At 39.5% G+C, this 15,555-nt stretch overlaps 1 protein-coding gene across 1 annotated transcript in view; it reads right to left on the bottom strand.

Moving 5' to 3' along the window:
- Positions 1-2,272: 2,272 nt before the first annotated feature.
- Positions 2,273-15,555, bottom strand: part of FXN (frataxin) — a 31,830-nt gene continuing 18,547 nt past the window's right edge. The window contains exons 5-6 of the mRNA XM_007498578.3: positions 13,810-13,907; positions 2,273-2,572 (exon numbers count right to left, since the gene is read on the bottom strand). Of these exons, the coding sequence (XP_007498640.1) occupies positions 2,422-2,572; positions 13,810-13,907 (249 nt within the window). The 3' untranslated portion in view covers positions 2,273-2,421. The remainder of the gene's footprint in view (positions 2,573-13,809; positions 13,908-15,555) is intronic.

Here is a 15,555-nt window from a genome sequence, read left to right as displayed (position 1 = left end):
TACAAATATCTACACGGCTATGTTATATATAGGGGAGAGGAGGGAAAAGGGCTCTGAGCTGGAGGGGCGAATGCAATTCTCTCATTTCATAGATGAGGAAGCTGAAGCTCAGTGAGGTTAAATAACTCACTCAAGCTTACCCAGCAGAACTGGGACAGACAAGTTTTCTTGACATGAGTTATTGTTTAGTGTTTTTAGTTGTGTCTGATTCTTTGTGACCCTATTTTGTTTTTTTTTAGGGGGAAAAAAGAGGGTTTTTTTACCTTCCATCTTAGAATCAATACTGTGTATTGGTTCTAAGGCAGAGGAGTGGTAAAGGCTAGTCAATGGGGGTTTAGTGACTTGCCCAGAGTCATCCAGCTAAGAAGTATCTGAGGTCACATTTGAACCCAGGACCTCCTGTGTCTTAGAGCTAGTTCTCAATCCACTGAGCCATCCAGCTGCCCTCTATTTTGGGTTTTCTTGGCAAAGATACTGGGGTAGTTTGTCATTTCCTTCTCTAGGTTATTTTACAGATGTAGAAACTGAGGCAAATGGAACTAAGTGACTAGCTCAGAATCATACAGCTAGTAAGTGTCAGGTTTGAATTCAGGAAGATGAGTTTTCCTGCCGCCAGGCCCAGTACTCTATCCACTGTGCTATCTTGGTGTCCCAAGCTGTCCTATAGAGACAAAAATGCTTATTTCAGGACTTTTAAATGATAGTATTTTTTAAAAATGCATCATTGGGGCAGGTAGGTGACTCAGAGGATAGAGTTAGGCCTGAAGATGGGAGGTCCTCGGTTCAAAATTGGCCTGATACATCCTTGTTATGAGACCCTGGGCAAGTCACTTGACCTCAATTGAATAGCCCTTATTTCTCTTCTGCCTTGGAATGGATACTTATGATTCCAAGACAGAAGGTAAGGGCTTTAAAAAAATGTATCATCTACTTTATCTACTGTGTAAAAAGTTATATATCCAAAATTGGAATGACTTCACATTGTTTGTTTTTAACTGTATTTACTTTTTTTATAGGTTTGCTGTCCTATTTTTTGCTATGAAGCTTTTACTGCCATTGATAAACCTAACTGTAGCAGTTCTTTTACTTCCTAATTATCTTGGGCTAAAAATGAGATAACCATTCTTGTCCGAAAAGCTTCTTTGTAAAGTAGAAGTAAATAAGATCAGAGTGAGGATCTAAAAGGCTTTTCTATGGGTAAACTGTGCTCTATTTTGTTTCTGTAGAGGTTGGGTTTTGTTTTTGTTTTTCCACTTGTTTCTTATGTTCTAAATAGGTAGGATTGCTAGATACCTGATTTCCAACTAAGTTGTCATTAAATTGATCACTAAAAAATATGATTTTTATTAATTCTATCATTGACACTGACTTTTTACTCTATTTAAGATGTTTAACTACAACCAATAATAAAAGAAAATTCCCTGAGGGGCAACTTAGAAAAGATTTCCAAAACCTATATTAAATACTATTTATTTCTATTTCTCGGTTTTAAGATTTCCCTTGGATATTGGTATATGCATTTAGTGCAAACACCACAGTAACCTTAATTACATTTTATTTGCACAGAACCTAAGCACAACAGTAGTAAAGATAGCATGTCTTTTACTGAATGAACATCTAAAAGCACTCTGTATTTTTTTCCTTTAAGAGAAAAATATTTTCTGTGAAGAACAGAATTCAACCATGTCAAATTTAGGAGCAGAAATTTCATTAAAATTCCCAATATGGGGCAACATTGCACACCAAAGTAACAGTGTTTTTATTATACAATTATCCTCAAAGTGGTTTCTATAATTTTTTCTACTTTAGTAGGAGCAAAGAATAATAAGCAGGCTGCCCAGATGTTTCTTCTCTATCCTCCAGGAAGATTGACAAGAACCAAAGGAAGTTGCATGCATGCGTGTACGTGTGTGTACGTGTGTGTGTGTGTGTGTGTGTGTGTAGAATTCCCTCTCTGCCACTGATGCTCAACCACTAAAGGGTTTCCAAAGTATTATTTTATTCTTTCGATGGGGTGTGGAATAATTATGTTCCACCCAGTAATGAGTTTCATTCTGATAAAGCCTGGTGGGGCAGACAATCTGTCACTTTGTTATTTTTACAAGACATTCTTCATAGTAACTAGAGTGAATCCAATTCACTCTTCCCTTGAGTTTTTTATTTCAAAAACAAACAAAAAAGCCCCACCCATAATTCTTTTTTGTTGTAGGCTTGATAAAGTGAGATCGTATAAAAATAGAACCAAATAATTTCAAGAAATCCAGAGTCAGAGTTGAGGTTAAAAATATATATTCTTTTCATATAGCTATCACATACAATGAAGCGAAGGGTGGGGAAAACACAAAAGGGCAAACACGAGTTAATGTGCAGAGGAGGTACTCTTCGTCTATAGTCCTCAATGTCTTTGAAAATTAGATCACGTCAAGTGTCTTTTCCAGAATAGACCAGGGAAGACAAGTCTAATTGAGTTTTCAAGGTTTGGGAAAATTCCATTTCCAGCAGTTCGTGGAGGGACACTCCATCATGAACATATACCCAGTTCTTCCCTGTCCAGTCGTAGCGTTTGGGACCACTAGAAGACAAAATAATTACATGATACGTAAGACACAAGGTTTCACATTCACAGAGATGCTCAGAAATGAATGAACTTCCCTAAGTGATTAGAGATAATGCTTCATTATAAAGTGACTGGCACCACAGAGATGAAATACATGAGGCCTTTTGTGACCCATTCAACCAAGCAGCATTTAATAAGAGCTTAAAATGTGCAAGGTACAGTGCTAATCAATGAGAATACCAACAAAAGGCAACACCCCCTTCTTGTCTTCAAGGAACTCATTTTTTTTTTTAAACCCTTACCTTCCATCTTGGAGTCAATACTGTGTTTTGGCTCCAAGGCAGAAGAGTGGTAAGGGCTAAGCAATGGGGGTCAAGTGACTTGTCCAGGGTCACCCAGCTAGGAAGTGTCTGAGGTCATATTTGAACCCAGGACCTCCTGTCTCTAGGCCTGACTCTCAATCCATTGAGCTACGCAGCTGCCCCCAGGAACTCACATTTTATAACCAGATACCTTCTTGGGGTGGGGGGAGGAGTTGGAGGAAAGGGGAAAAAAAAGAATGAGACATATTTTTGGACATGGATAATATAAGAATTTGTTTCTCTTGAATAAGTATATTTATTATAAATTATTACATATTTATAATGGCATATGTGTTGGGGAGAGCCAGTAAAAACACTTGCAATCAGGAAATATATATAGTGCTTGTACATAAGAGTTAATCAATGATTACTAATTATTTAGTAGATTTTGGTTTTGGTCTGGATCTCAAATTTCAGTGGTGCTGAAACTATTAAGTGAGTAAATCTCTTTAATCAATGCAGAACAGCAGCTTCTTTGAGGCTTCCTATGTAGTTTGCCCAGTATGTATTGGTATGAGGCAGCAAGGGGGTGCAGTGGATAGAGTGCCAGACCTGGACTCAAGAAGATCTGAGTTTAAATCCAGCCTCAGACCCTTACTAGCAATGTGAGCCCAGGCAAGTCACTTAACTGATTGCCTCAGTTTCCACATCAATAAAATCAGCTGTAAAAGGAAATGGCAAACCACTTTAAAATCCTCTCCAAGAAAACTCCAAATGGGAGTCACAAAATCAGACATGACAGAAATGAATAAAGAACAAACCTTTTGGAGTTGTTGTGAGGATCAAATGAGATATTTGCAAAATGCTTAGCACATTGCCTGGTACATAGTAGGTGCTATATAAATGCTTTATTATTATGTGTCAGAAGTGTGACTTGAATTCAGGTCTTTCTGACAGAAGCTGGCCCTGTGTTCATGATTCATTAGGCCATGTCGTTTGTTTTTTTAAAATTTAAAATTTTTCTAAATTACATGTAGGTATAATTTTCAATAATAGTTTTCTGACATTTTATGATCCATATTCTTTCCCTACCATTCCTTCCATTACCCCAAGATAGCAGGTAACATGATATAGGTTGTACATGTGTTATTATACAATACATATTTCCATGCCCATCATATTGTGAAAGAAGATATATATCACTTATATAAGAGAAAAATTCGGAGGATATGAAGTGAAAAAAAGGCATGCTTCAATCTGCATTCAGACTTCATCAGTTCCTTCTATAGCAGTGGATAGCCTTTTTTGTCATGGGTCTCTTGGAGTTGTTTTGGATCCTTGCATTGCTGATAACATTAAAGTCATTCACAGTTGATCATCTGTACTTTATTGCTATTGCTGTGTAAAACAATTCTGCTCCCTTCACTTTACATCACTTCATATGACTTTCTAGGTATTTTTGTGATCATCTTGTCATTTCTTATGGCATAATACTATTCCATTTCAATCAGTTTGAGATCATAATTGCTACCCATTTTCTTAACTTTGGCTGAAGCATTGAAGAATCTCCTCCAGGCTCTTACTTTTACTCTGTGTGTGTGTGTCTCCCTCCTTTAAATGTGTTTCTTATAGATAGCACATTATGAAATTCTGGCTTTTAGTCCACTTTGCTATCCTCTTCTATTTTATGGGTGAGTTCATCCCATTCACATTCACAGTTAGGATTATGGGATATCCCTCCATCTTATTTTTCCTCTATTTATCCTTTTCTTCCTCTCCTTTCAACCATTCCTTGTTCACAAATATTTTTGTTTCTGATTGCCTCCTCAAATTCACCCTCCCTTTTGTCTGTTTTCACTTTGTCTTGTTCCCCTTCCCTCTCTTACTTTCCCATAGGGCAAAATGAATTTCTCTAGTTAATTGCACATGGATGTTATTTATTCCCATTTTCTGTCCATTCTGATCAGTCAGGTTCAAGTGTTGTCCACCCTGTCCCCTATCTTCCCCTCTACTGTATTGATTTTGACATGCTTCCTCAGTTTTCTTTCCTTTTCTCTTTTCCTACTGTGTTCCTATTTCTTATACCTTGATTTTTTTAAATCATCCCATCACATTCAACTTACAACCTGCTCTTTATGTAGGCTCCTATTTACTGCCTTAATAGTGATAAAGTTCTTAAGTATCTTCTGTACCTTAAGTATCCTAAGTAATTTAGGTACATTAGATTCTTCAAGTATCATAGATATCTTAAGTATCTTAGTTATCATCTTATGCAATAATTCAATCAGACTAGCTCCATTGTTTCCCTTGGTTACCTTAAATACTTTTTGTATCACAGAAATCTTAAGTACACTAGTTAATACTTTCCAATGTAGGAATGTAATCAGCTTAATCCCAGTGAGTTTCTTGAGTCTTTCTACCTTTTTATGCTTCTTTTGAATGTCAAATTTGATCACTGAATTTTCTTTTCAGCTCTGATTATTTCATTAGAAATTCCCGGAAGACTTCTATTTCATTAAATATCCATTTCCCCCTGGAGTATTATTCCTAGCTTTGCTGGGTAAATGATCTTTGGTTGTAGTCCTAGATCCTTTGCCTTGCAGAATATCATATTCCATGCCTTTTAGTCCTTTAATGTAGAAGTTGGAGGTCCTGTATAATCCTGATTGTGGCTTTATGATGCTTCAGTTATTTTTTCTCAGACTGCTTGTGGTATTTTCTCCTTGGTCTTGGAGTTGTAGAATTTGGCTATAATAGTCTTGAGACTGTTAAATTTGGGATTTGTTTTAGGTGGTGATTAGTGGATTCTTTTAATTTCTACTCTTCCCCTCCCCCATTTGAGAACATCAGGGCAATTTTCCTTGAAAATTTCTTGCAATATGGTGTCTAGCCTCTCTTTTTGATTTGGTAGTGCAATGTTTCTTAGGCTATCTCTCCTAAATCTATTTTTCAGGTCAGTTTTTTTTTTCCCATGAGAGATTTTAGATTTTATTTTTTCATTCTTTTGAATTTGCTTGATTGTTTCCTGCTGCCTTATGTACTTAGCTTCCATTTGTCCAATTCTAATTTTTTTAGGAAGCTGTTTTCTTTTTTGAAGCATTGTATTCCTTTTTACAGTTATTTTCCAGTTTGAGATTTTGTATTTCCTATTTTACGAAGCTATTTTCTTTAGTGAGTTTTTGTTCTAAACTGTTGACTTTTTCTAACATTTTATTTTCTAATTTTTCTTCTTAGTATTAGGTTTTTTTATCTTCTTTTAGAGGTCTTTCAGAAGTTCATTTTGGGCCTGACATCCTTTCACATTTACCTTTAAAAGCTTACACATTTCTGTTTTGGCATTGCTTGCTTCTTTGAAGATTATATTTTGGTCTTCCTTTTTGTTACAATAGCTTTCTGGGGTCAGGTCTTTTCTTTGTTTTTTACTTAATTTGGGGTGCTTTTTTGTGATCTTGCCTATATGATCAGGCCTGTCAGCTTCAATTCTGGGGTGGAAACAGTACTGTCTCTGGGTTCCCTTAGGGGCCACATTCAGTGGATTTAGTTGCATTCCATTCCTCAGTTGCATAGTGTTGAAAGTGCTGGGAGTGTTCCTTCTGTTGAGAGTGCCCTTCGAGTACTTGTACTGGGTCACTTCTCAAACTCCTCAGCGTGTGTTTGCACTAGGCTAATCCTCATGCTGCTGATTTCACCACTCTCACCTCTTAACCCAGTGAGATGGGTCTTTCTTGTTTCCCTTCTACATTTTCTTTGGCTGAAACCCTGCTTTGCTCTATCTTCTGTTGGTTCTTTCACTCCAAAATATGTTTTGTGACTTTTTTTCTTTTGTGGTTGTTTAGAAATTGGTTTAGACAAGCTTACAATGTTTCTTACTCCATCTTGGCTGTTGGACCATGTCACTTGTTTTAAAAACATGATCTATACATAAATATTTTTTAGATTGGAGGGCAAATTGAAAATACTCTTTTTTTCTAAATTAAAAATAAAATAGGTAAGTTGTGATGTGGAAATTCAGAGATCAAGATGCTTGTGTGGAAGGTTCTCTTTAGATCAGGAGAGAGATGGAGGGAGAATAAGGATAATATCCCGCTACTTTTCTAAACAGGAATGGGGTAAGTATGGAAGGAAGGAGGCAAAAGTACTGTTATCTCAGTTTTAGAGCTGAGAGACCTTAGAAACCATATAGTTCAGATTTCCCCCAACTTCAACAAGGGTATTTTACAGATGAGAAGCTGAGGCTTAGGGAAGGAAGTCAACGTAAAGGAGCAAAAACTGGATATGAACGGAGATCTTCTGACTTCAAATTCAGTTTAAACCAGATAATCAGTACTACCTTCTTCTACTCAGTACTATCATATACCGAATGAGATGAGCCCACGCTCTACAGACTGGCTCCAGAGTTCATATAATGAGTAAAACTGCTACCAGGATGAGTGTTTCTGGCCTTTTCACTTGAAAAAAATGGGAAGAGGAATAAAATAGTCAAAGATGGTGGGGAAAATCACTATCACTTCATCCCTTTCATCTCAGATTTGTTTCCTATACTGTTCTGGGAACTGAATAGTAAATGGGAAGTAACAGCGCATCTGAGAGGCTTTCTGAATGTGGGAGGGAAGTCTGCAGGATTAGTAATAGAAAGGCGGGAGGAGAGATGGCCACTTAACATTTCAATGATTATTCTTCAGAGTATGAACAAAATATAGAGACACATGTAAATAAAGATAAATCTAACTGAGCTGTGGAGATAGTCCCATTTTTGCAGCTTTGAAGGTGGTGAGGCTGTTTGTAGTTAGGATTATCTGCTCCAATTACTTTGCTTTGTGTCTTCTTTTTTCACATCTGGAGCAAAAGATGACATTTAGAATCACTCATGAGGGATCCTATTTTAGAGGTAATGTTTTATTAGTAGTTGCCAACAATGCTTGGCATGAACATAATGATATAAGCCTTAAAGGACAGACTGGAAAAATAATTTAACTCACACAACAAGTTGGGTTCTGCATTTGCCTCTATAGACAGTCATTTTTTGGCATCCTGTTTCACTAAGTTCTAGCATCATGGAAGAGTGAATGGCTTCATCTAGAGATTAAACCCAGTTTCTCCTTAGTGCCTAAAAACAGCCACACAGGCATCACATAAAAGAAAAAAGAAGAGAAGGAAAATAAACCTTCCTGTTGCCACCACGGTCACCACTAAATATCACCACACACAGGAAATTATTTGGCTCCCTCATCAAGATCCAAATTTCCAATGCATCTTCCTTTCATCTGAGCACGGGTCCCTAGTCTGTGGGCAGTGATGCTATAATAGTTAGCCATCCCCACTCACTTGGGGCATTGGACCCTTTGTGTTCTTCTTGGAGGGAGGGCGGAATAACATCAGTATTTCCTTGCCCCCATTGATTGAGGGGTGGCTAAACAGATGTAACGAAGGATGATTGTTTTGTAAGAAACAATGAACATGATGAATGCAGAGAAGCATAGCTAGAGTGCTGTGCACTGAGAGGCAAGGTGAAGCAAGTAGAGACATGAAAACAGTACATAGAAAGACTATAAAACATACATGGAAAGAGCAGCTACCACAAAACAATTAATTCAAAATGAATGCTGCAAATTCACAAAAAACAAACTTTACCTTATGTAATATAATTAATGATAAATGCTTTGGATTGGCAAAGCACTTTACAAATGTCTCCTTTTATCATTACAGTTCTGGGAAATAGGTGCGATGAAACTGAGGCAGGTAATGGTTAAGTGGGAAGGGAAAAAGCATTTATAAAGCACCTACTGTATGCTAAGCATGATACATACTAAGCATTTTACAAATTTTATCTCATTTGATCCTCACAACTGTAAGAGGGAGGTGCCTTATTTCACGGATAAGGAAATTGAGGTAGGCAGAGGTTAAATGACTTTCCTAGAGTCACACATCTAAGAAGTGTGTGAGGCCAGATCTGAACTCAGGTCTTTCTGACTCCAAGACCAGCTGTCTGTATATTGTGCCCCCTAGCTGCCTGATTCGAAGGTGGCTGCCTTTGGGTAGCTTTCAAGTTCTATGAAATAGGTGAAAATCATAGAAGGCAAGAGCTAACCAGGATCCTTTAAAAAACATCCTTATCTTTTATCTTAGAATCAATGCTGAGTATCGATTCCAAGGCATAAGAACGGTAAGGGCCAGGCAATGGAGGTTAAGTGACTTGTCCAGGGTCACACAGCTGGGTGTCTGAGGTCAGTAGATACGACCTTAGTCTAACCTCCTCCTTCCCTGCTGAGGAATAACAAGGCCCTGTTTGGCTCGGATCATCCAAGTAGTAAATGGCGCTCTACAGGGGGAGCACGAGATTGATGGGGACAGAGGCAGGGGCCGGAGCAGAAGGGCAGAGCGGCTGCTGCGCGAGGGGGGCAGCAGGGCCGAAGGTGAGGAAGATGGGAAGGGAGGGCAGGGCCCTGCGGCAACGACCCCGGGGCGTCCCTGTCGGCACTAGCACTTGGGGCCTGCTCCAACGCTTACTGTAAGTCTGTAAGAGCGCTGCCAGGCTGTCTGGTAGGAGAGGCTTGCAGGCTTTCGAGCAGAGACCGCTCTGAAAACAGGAAGCTTCCGCCGGCTGGGCCCACTGCGCTCCCGTGTCACCGCCACAAAGACTATCCCAGGGCACTGACTAACCATTACGGAGACAGTCTGGAACTACACCAAGAAAGTGACATTCTAAAGCGTCCACACTGCACATAGAATGAGGAAGTCAACGACGAGAAAGCCGCAAAAATATTGACCGGAGTCCTTGTTTTCTGGTAGCAAATGACTAGAAACCAGAAACAAAGTGGATGCCCAGCAGTCAGGAAGAGTGACGCGTGAATAGAATTCTCGTACTCTAATGCTGTACGAGGAGAAACGATGACTGTGAAGAGCGCAGACAAGCAGGAGATACAGGAGAGCCGGCCAGCGAGAACCTAGGAAAACAGTATATCCCGTGTCTGTGCCATCCGTGGAAAGATCAATAGCGCTATCTGTCTGTCTGCCTATCAGTCCACTGAATGTTATGAAATTATAAGGGTCAAAGTCGGCCCCGAAGAAGCGATTCCCTCCCTTTGCAGAGGCTGAGGGGAGGACTCTGGGCGGGGAACACTGAATAGAATGTTGGATCGGGCTGGGTTTGTTTGGCTTAACTTTTGTTTTGGTTTCATGCCAAAAGGAGGGGTGCTTGATGAGCCCACAGAAGTGTACGTGGGGAAATAAAGGGGACACAAAACCAAAAGATTATCAGTATCATTTTTTAAAAATAACAATAGAAATGCTATAATATCACTCAATATTGTACAAATGAAGAAAAATCATAAATCTAATCATGTTTACTTCAATATGTCAAAGACACGTATGTTCCTTAGTGGGGGGTGTGCCTTCCATAGGTACTAATGCTCTAGGACAGTCTTTGGGAATTGCTTTGGCCAAAAAAATTAGCCATCTTTGGCCAAGCTGGTGATGAACTTCTCCAAATGTAGCTAGGCTGGGCCACAAACAACAGACACATAGAGGGGGTCCAGGCTGGTAAAACCAAATCATGTCCCTTACAAAATAACTCCACAGAGTTAAAGTCTGATATTCACACTTTCGGCCTATAACACAAATATCCACTTTCTCCTAACAATTAGAGTCATAAAGGAATTCTGCTATATTGCTATTCTCTTTTTAGTTACACAAATCCATTAATTTTTTTTAACCCTTGCCTTCTGTCTAAGAATCAATACTAAGTATTCGTTACAAGGCAGAAGAGTAGTAAAGGCTAGGCAATTGAAATGAAGTGATTTATCCAGGGTCACACAGATAGGAAGTGTCTGACGTCACATTTGAACCCAAGACCTCCTGTCTCCAGGTGTGGCTCTCTATCCACTGAACCACTTAGCTGCTCCTAGTCCCATTAATTCTCAAGAATTTCCCTTTAGGAAAAATGTAAGGAATCCTCTTTCCTTCTGTATACTATCTTATTTGGCTGCCTCTTTTTAGGAAACGAGTTTTTCCCATCTGTACTTCCCATCTGCAAGGCAGTTTGGCTTGGGTAATGAATAGGGTCAATAACATTGAAGTTCAAGTCCTGCCTCTTAGACATGCCTGCTGTATGAACTTGGCTAGGTTTCTTTTTATTTTTCCCCAATTACATGTAAAAACAATTTTTAACTTTTTAAAACTTTTTTTATTTTTAATTTTGAGTTTCAAATTTTCTCCTTCCCCTCTCCCCTGGACAAGTTTCCTAACCTCTTGGTGGCCCAAGTAATTCTCTCAAAGCTGAATTGCTGATTTGTGTTAGTAAAGATATATATTTTTTATTTTTTAATTTTCCCTTTAATTTTTAATTTTTTATTAATTAATTTTGAATATTTTCCCATGGTTACATGATTCATGTTCTTTCCTCCCCTTCTTCCCTCCCCACTCCCATAGCCAATGAGCAGTTCCACTGGGTTTTACATGCATCATTGTTCAAAACCCATTTCTACGTCATTAATATTTGCAACAGAATGATAATTCAAACTCATGTGTTGGTAAAGATAAGTCACAGGTCTAGCCCCAAATAAATTTTTTTCATTCTGTTGCCTCTTTACCTTTAGGTCTTCAACTTCTTATCCTGAAGTCATGTGTACTATTTCTTGTCTTTGAATTCTATTTTTTGATTAGCTATAATTGCTCATGCTTTAGGAAAATTGTTCTGGGTATCTTTTATGTATTCTATTTACTTTCCATATCAATACTGTGGAGTCAATACTGTGTATTGGCTCCAAGGCAGAAGAGTGGTAAGGGCTAGGCAATGGGGGTCAAGTGACTTGCCCAGGGTCACATAGCTAGGAAGTGTCTGAGGCCAGATTTGAACCTAGGACCTCCCGTCTCTAGGCCTGACTCTCAATCCACTGAGCTACCTAGTTGCCCCCTCCCATGCCTTTTAAACAGTGCTATTCATTGAGATTTGCACAACTTTTTCTTTTCTTTTGCTTATTTTCCAGAATATCACAAAGAGGACCAGGTCAGCAGGAATAATGTGGCTACAAAAGGCCATTGTGTTTCCATAGGTAAATCACCCAGTCATAGGAAGCACCTGGAAAAGTTCTCACCCAAATCAAAGAATCTGAAAGATAAATTTTGATCAAAGGGGGAAAGAATAAAAAAAAAATTTTAAAGAAAAAGTAGTATTTGTAATCTACCCTACATGGATCGTCGGCAGTTTCTTTAACAATTTTTGGCATATACTGCAGATGCAAAAAGCTACTTGGGTTTTCTGCAAATTTATCATCATTTACGGAAACGTGCTTCTGAGCAAGGCTGGTATAGCATCATGTTACTGTCAAGTGTGTCCAAATAAAACATGGGCTTGCTCGGCCTTTTTCAGGCTCCAGACATGGCTGTGTATTTTTTTGGTGGTTGTTATGACAACTAGCATCCTCCTCTAGAAATGGGGACAAAACTACTGACACACACAGTTTGGCTGGCCCATGTGGGCTGAGATGTTTTTCTAGAAGTGAGGATGAATTTGCAGTGACCCATCCCTATTTCCTCTCTCAGTTCCTGCTGTGAACAAGGGCACAGACCTGTAGGATGGCCGGCCAAAGGTAGCTGGTGAAGGCCATGGCCAGGACCTGAGATGAACCACGTGTCCACATGAGGATCAAACCTCTATCCCCTGCTTCACTAGTATTGTGAGAATACATTCCTTTATTTTTAATTTTTAAAAAATCCTTACCCTTCCCTCTCAGAGTCAATGGGCTCCAAGGCAGAAGAGGGGTAAGGGCTGGGCAATGGGGGTCAAGTGACTTCCCCAGGGTCACCCAGCTAGGAAGTGTCTGAGGCCAGATTTGAACCCAGGACCTCCCCTCTCTAGGCCTGGCTCTCCATCCCCTGAGCTACCCAGCTGCCCCTCGCTATCATACTGTTATTATAGTTCAGCCCGGCTAACATTTACATACTTCTCTCCACGGTCCCGCGCATGAGATACCTTTTCAAATTTCCTGAGGTTGTTGTGGGCCCCATTTCAAAGTCTTATGACAAAATCAGTAGGACACTGGAATTCATAAGGTGGGCCTTAGTTTCTAGAAGCCCGGGGGCATTAACGGGAGTCAGATATTTCCTGAAAGTAATGCAACCCGCTCTCTTCCTCTGTAATGCGAAGTCCAGCCCATCACCTATTTATGGTATCATTCCTAGAACAACAAGCCAGATCCGCCCTGCAGGAGATCCATCCAAATGCAGGCAGTCACCAGGGACGACATGCGCGTGAAGGAAGGGGGAGCACCGGCTTGCCTCACGCGTGATCTCTACCCAATTCACGTCTGACAAGGAAGGGTGAAGAGATCATTCGTGTGGTCTCCCGCTCATTATCCGGGTAAGCACTACGTGGGGACACGTGCAGGAAGAGCCTTCCCGTGGGTCTACGGGCCTCTTGTCTTCTCCCCCGAGTGCGCAGCCACGGAAACTCTGGGCCTGTGCCCAGGCTCTGTTTCGCCCGGCCCCTGAAATCTCGAGCATTTCAGGCAAACCTGCCAACCTATGCTGCAAATGGCATTGTGCTAACCTTGGGTTCTGATGTTTGAAGAAGCCAAAACAAATCCAGAGAGCAAAGTACACACTTGTTTGGGTACCTAAACTGTATTGGGTATGTGGGGAAAATCCGAAATGGAAAGCTATGTGATTTTCATTTTAACGCTTACTTCCTATCTTAGTAACAACCCAAGACAGAAGGGGCCATCAGTTAAGTGACTTGCCCAAGGTCACACAGCTAGGAAGTATCTGCGATCACATTTGAACCCAGGACTTCTTGCCTCGAGGCCTGGCTCGGTCTACTGAGGCCCCTAGCTCCTGAAGATTCACTTTGAAAGCTGCTTAATGATGGCGTGGGGGAGAGAAGGGGAGGGGATCACAGGAAATCATTAGGTTTGTGCCTACTTAAATAGTTCCAGAACGAGATAATTTACATACCTGGTTGGAGAAGACAACCAGATCTGCTTGTTGGGGGTCTGCTTGTTGATCACGTAGGTTCCCAGGTCTCCGCCCAGTTTTATTGTGAGAACGCCACTCTAGTGTTGGAGGGGGAGATTGAAAACGTCAAAATTACTTTTAAGATTCCCTATTTCTCAGTACCTTGGAATTGTATTCAAACACAACGGATATCACAAAAATCTTAATTTAAGGTTTAGAAATAATATTGTCTCCCAAACTTTCTCATTCTTCATCTCACTGGGCCTTTCCTAACAATTCTATGTAAATGCAAATGAGGGTAGCTATGATTAGTCCTATTTTTGCAGACAAGGAAACTGAGATTCAGAGTTCTGCCCAGGATAAAAAATAGAGGTAGCTCTCCAACTACCTAGTCATATACCCAGAGTGCTGTTGTCCTATACTCAGTATCCACAAACTCTCAAAATAGATGTATGCATGCATGTACCTAAACACCCACACAATACACACACAAGCACACACATCACAAACAACAAAATTAGACACGTAAGAGTCATCATGTACATATAGCCATAAAAGGAATATCAAACAAGTTCAATACACTTAATCATTTCCTTTTTTTTAAGGGAGGATGATGGCATGTAGTTTTGAAGGCCCAGGTCCCTCCCCACCTAATCCCTTCTAACCCCAGATCTTTTCATGTCACCAGAAAGCTTTTTTCTTTTTTTACTGCTTAGAAGACACCTGCTTCATGCTTCAGGGCACACAGGGAAGCAGACTTGTTTGCTCACCTTTGCCATTCAAATACAAATGTAAGATTTAAAATACCCTTTTAATGGTAGAGCTTTTTATTTTTCATATCTCCTGTGCCTCTGTAAGATGTATAGGGCATGAGAGAAAAATATTAGAAAAATAAAATTCCCTTTAGTCAGACTGGCAGTGCAAAGATTTTCTGAGATTCCTTCAGTATTCAGCAAACGTGACCTGAAGAAAGCACTTCTAACTCATTTTTGGGGGTGTATTTCCAACCCCGTAGCAACTTAACTGTTGTAAATAGTTCCTACAAAAATTTATGCAGGTATGAAAAGAAACTATTTAAATAACACAAAAAGATAGTAGAATGATAGTACAATTATTAGGTATAGGAAGGCTACATAAGCGGTTTATTTCCAGGTGCAACTAATCATTAGATAATAACTGCAAAATTAAAATTAAACCAGATCCAATTTTAGTCCTAGCACATTATTAAATAGGGTATTTATGACATGTACCACCATTAAACTTAGGGCAGGAAACAAGAAGATGTTTCTGATTTACTGTTTCTGAGGACTAAATTGAAAAGACAAACATGATGCTAAAAAATAACTCCTTGCCCTTGGACTCAGAGATCCCATTGGAGGCATACATGACAAAGAGGTCAAAGACAGAAAAAGGATCTTATATTTAACGAAATAGTCATAGCAGTATTTTTTGTGGTAGCAACTAATTAGAAACAAAAAAGATGCCCACTGACTGGGGAATGGCTGAATAAATTGTTGTATATAAATGTAATGGAATATTGCTATAAGAACTAAGGAAAATTAAAAATTCAGATAAGCATGAGAAAGCTTAAATGAATCAACAGAATGAAAATAAGCAGAACCAAGAAAACACACAATGCCTACACATTGTAAATATAATAAAACAATAAAAATTAGACTAAACATTGCTATTCTTGGGTTAAATTTGTGGGGCAGCTAGGTAGCACAGTAGAGCACCAGGTCTGGA

This window comes from Monodelphis domestica, chromosome 7 (genome assembly GCF_027887165.1).
Source record: "Monodelphis domestica isolate mMonDom1 chromosome 7, mMonDom1.pri, whole genome shotgun sequence".
NCBI classification, from domain to species: Eukaryota; Metazoa; Chordata; class Mammalia; order Didelphimorphia; family Didelphidae; genus Monodelphis; species Monodelphis domestica.
This window is presented reverse-complemented; position numbering and strand designations above follow the sequence as displayed.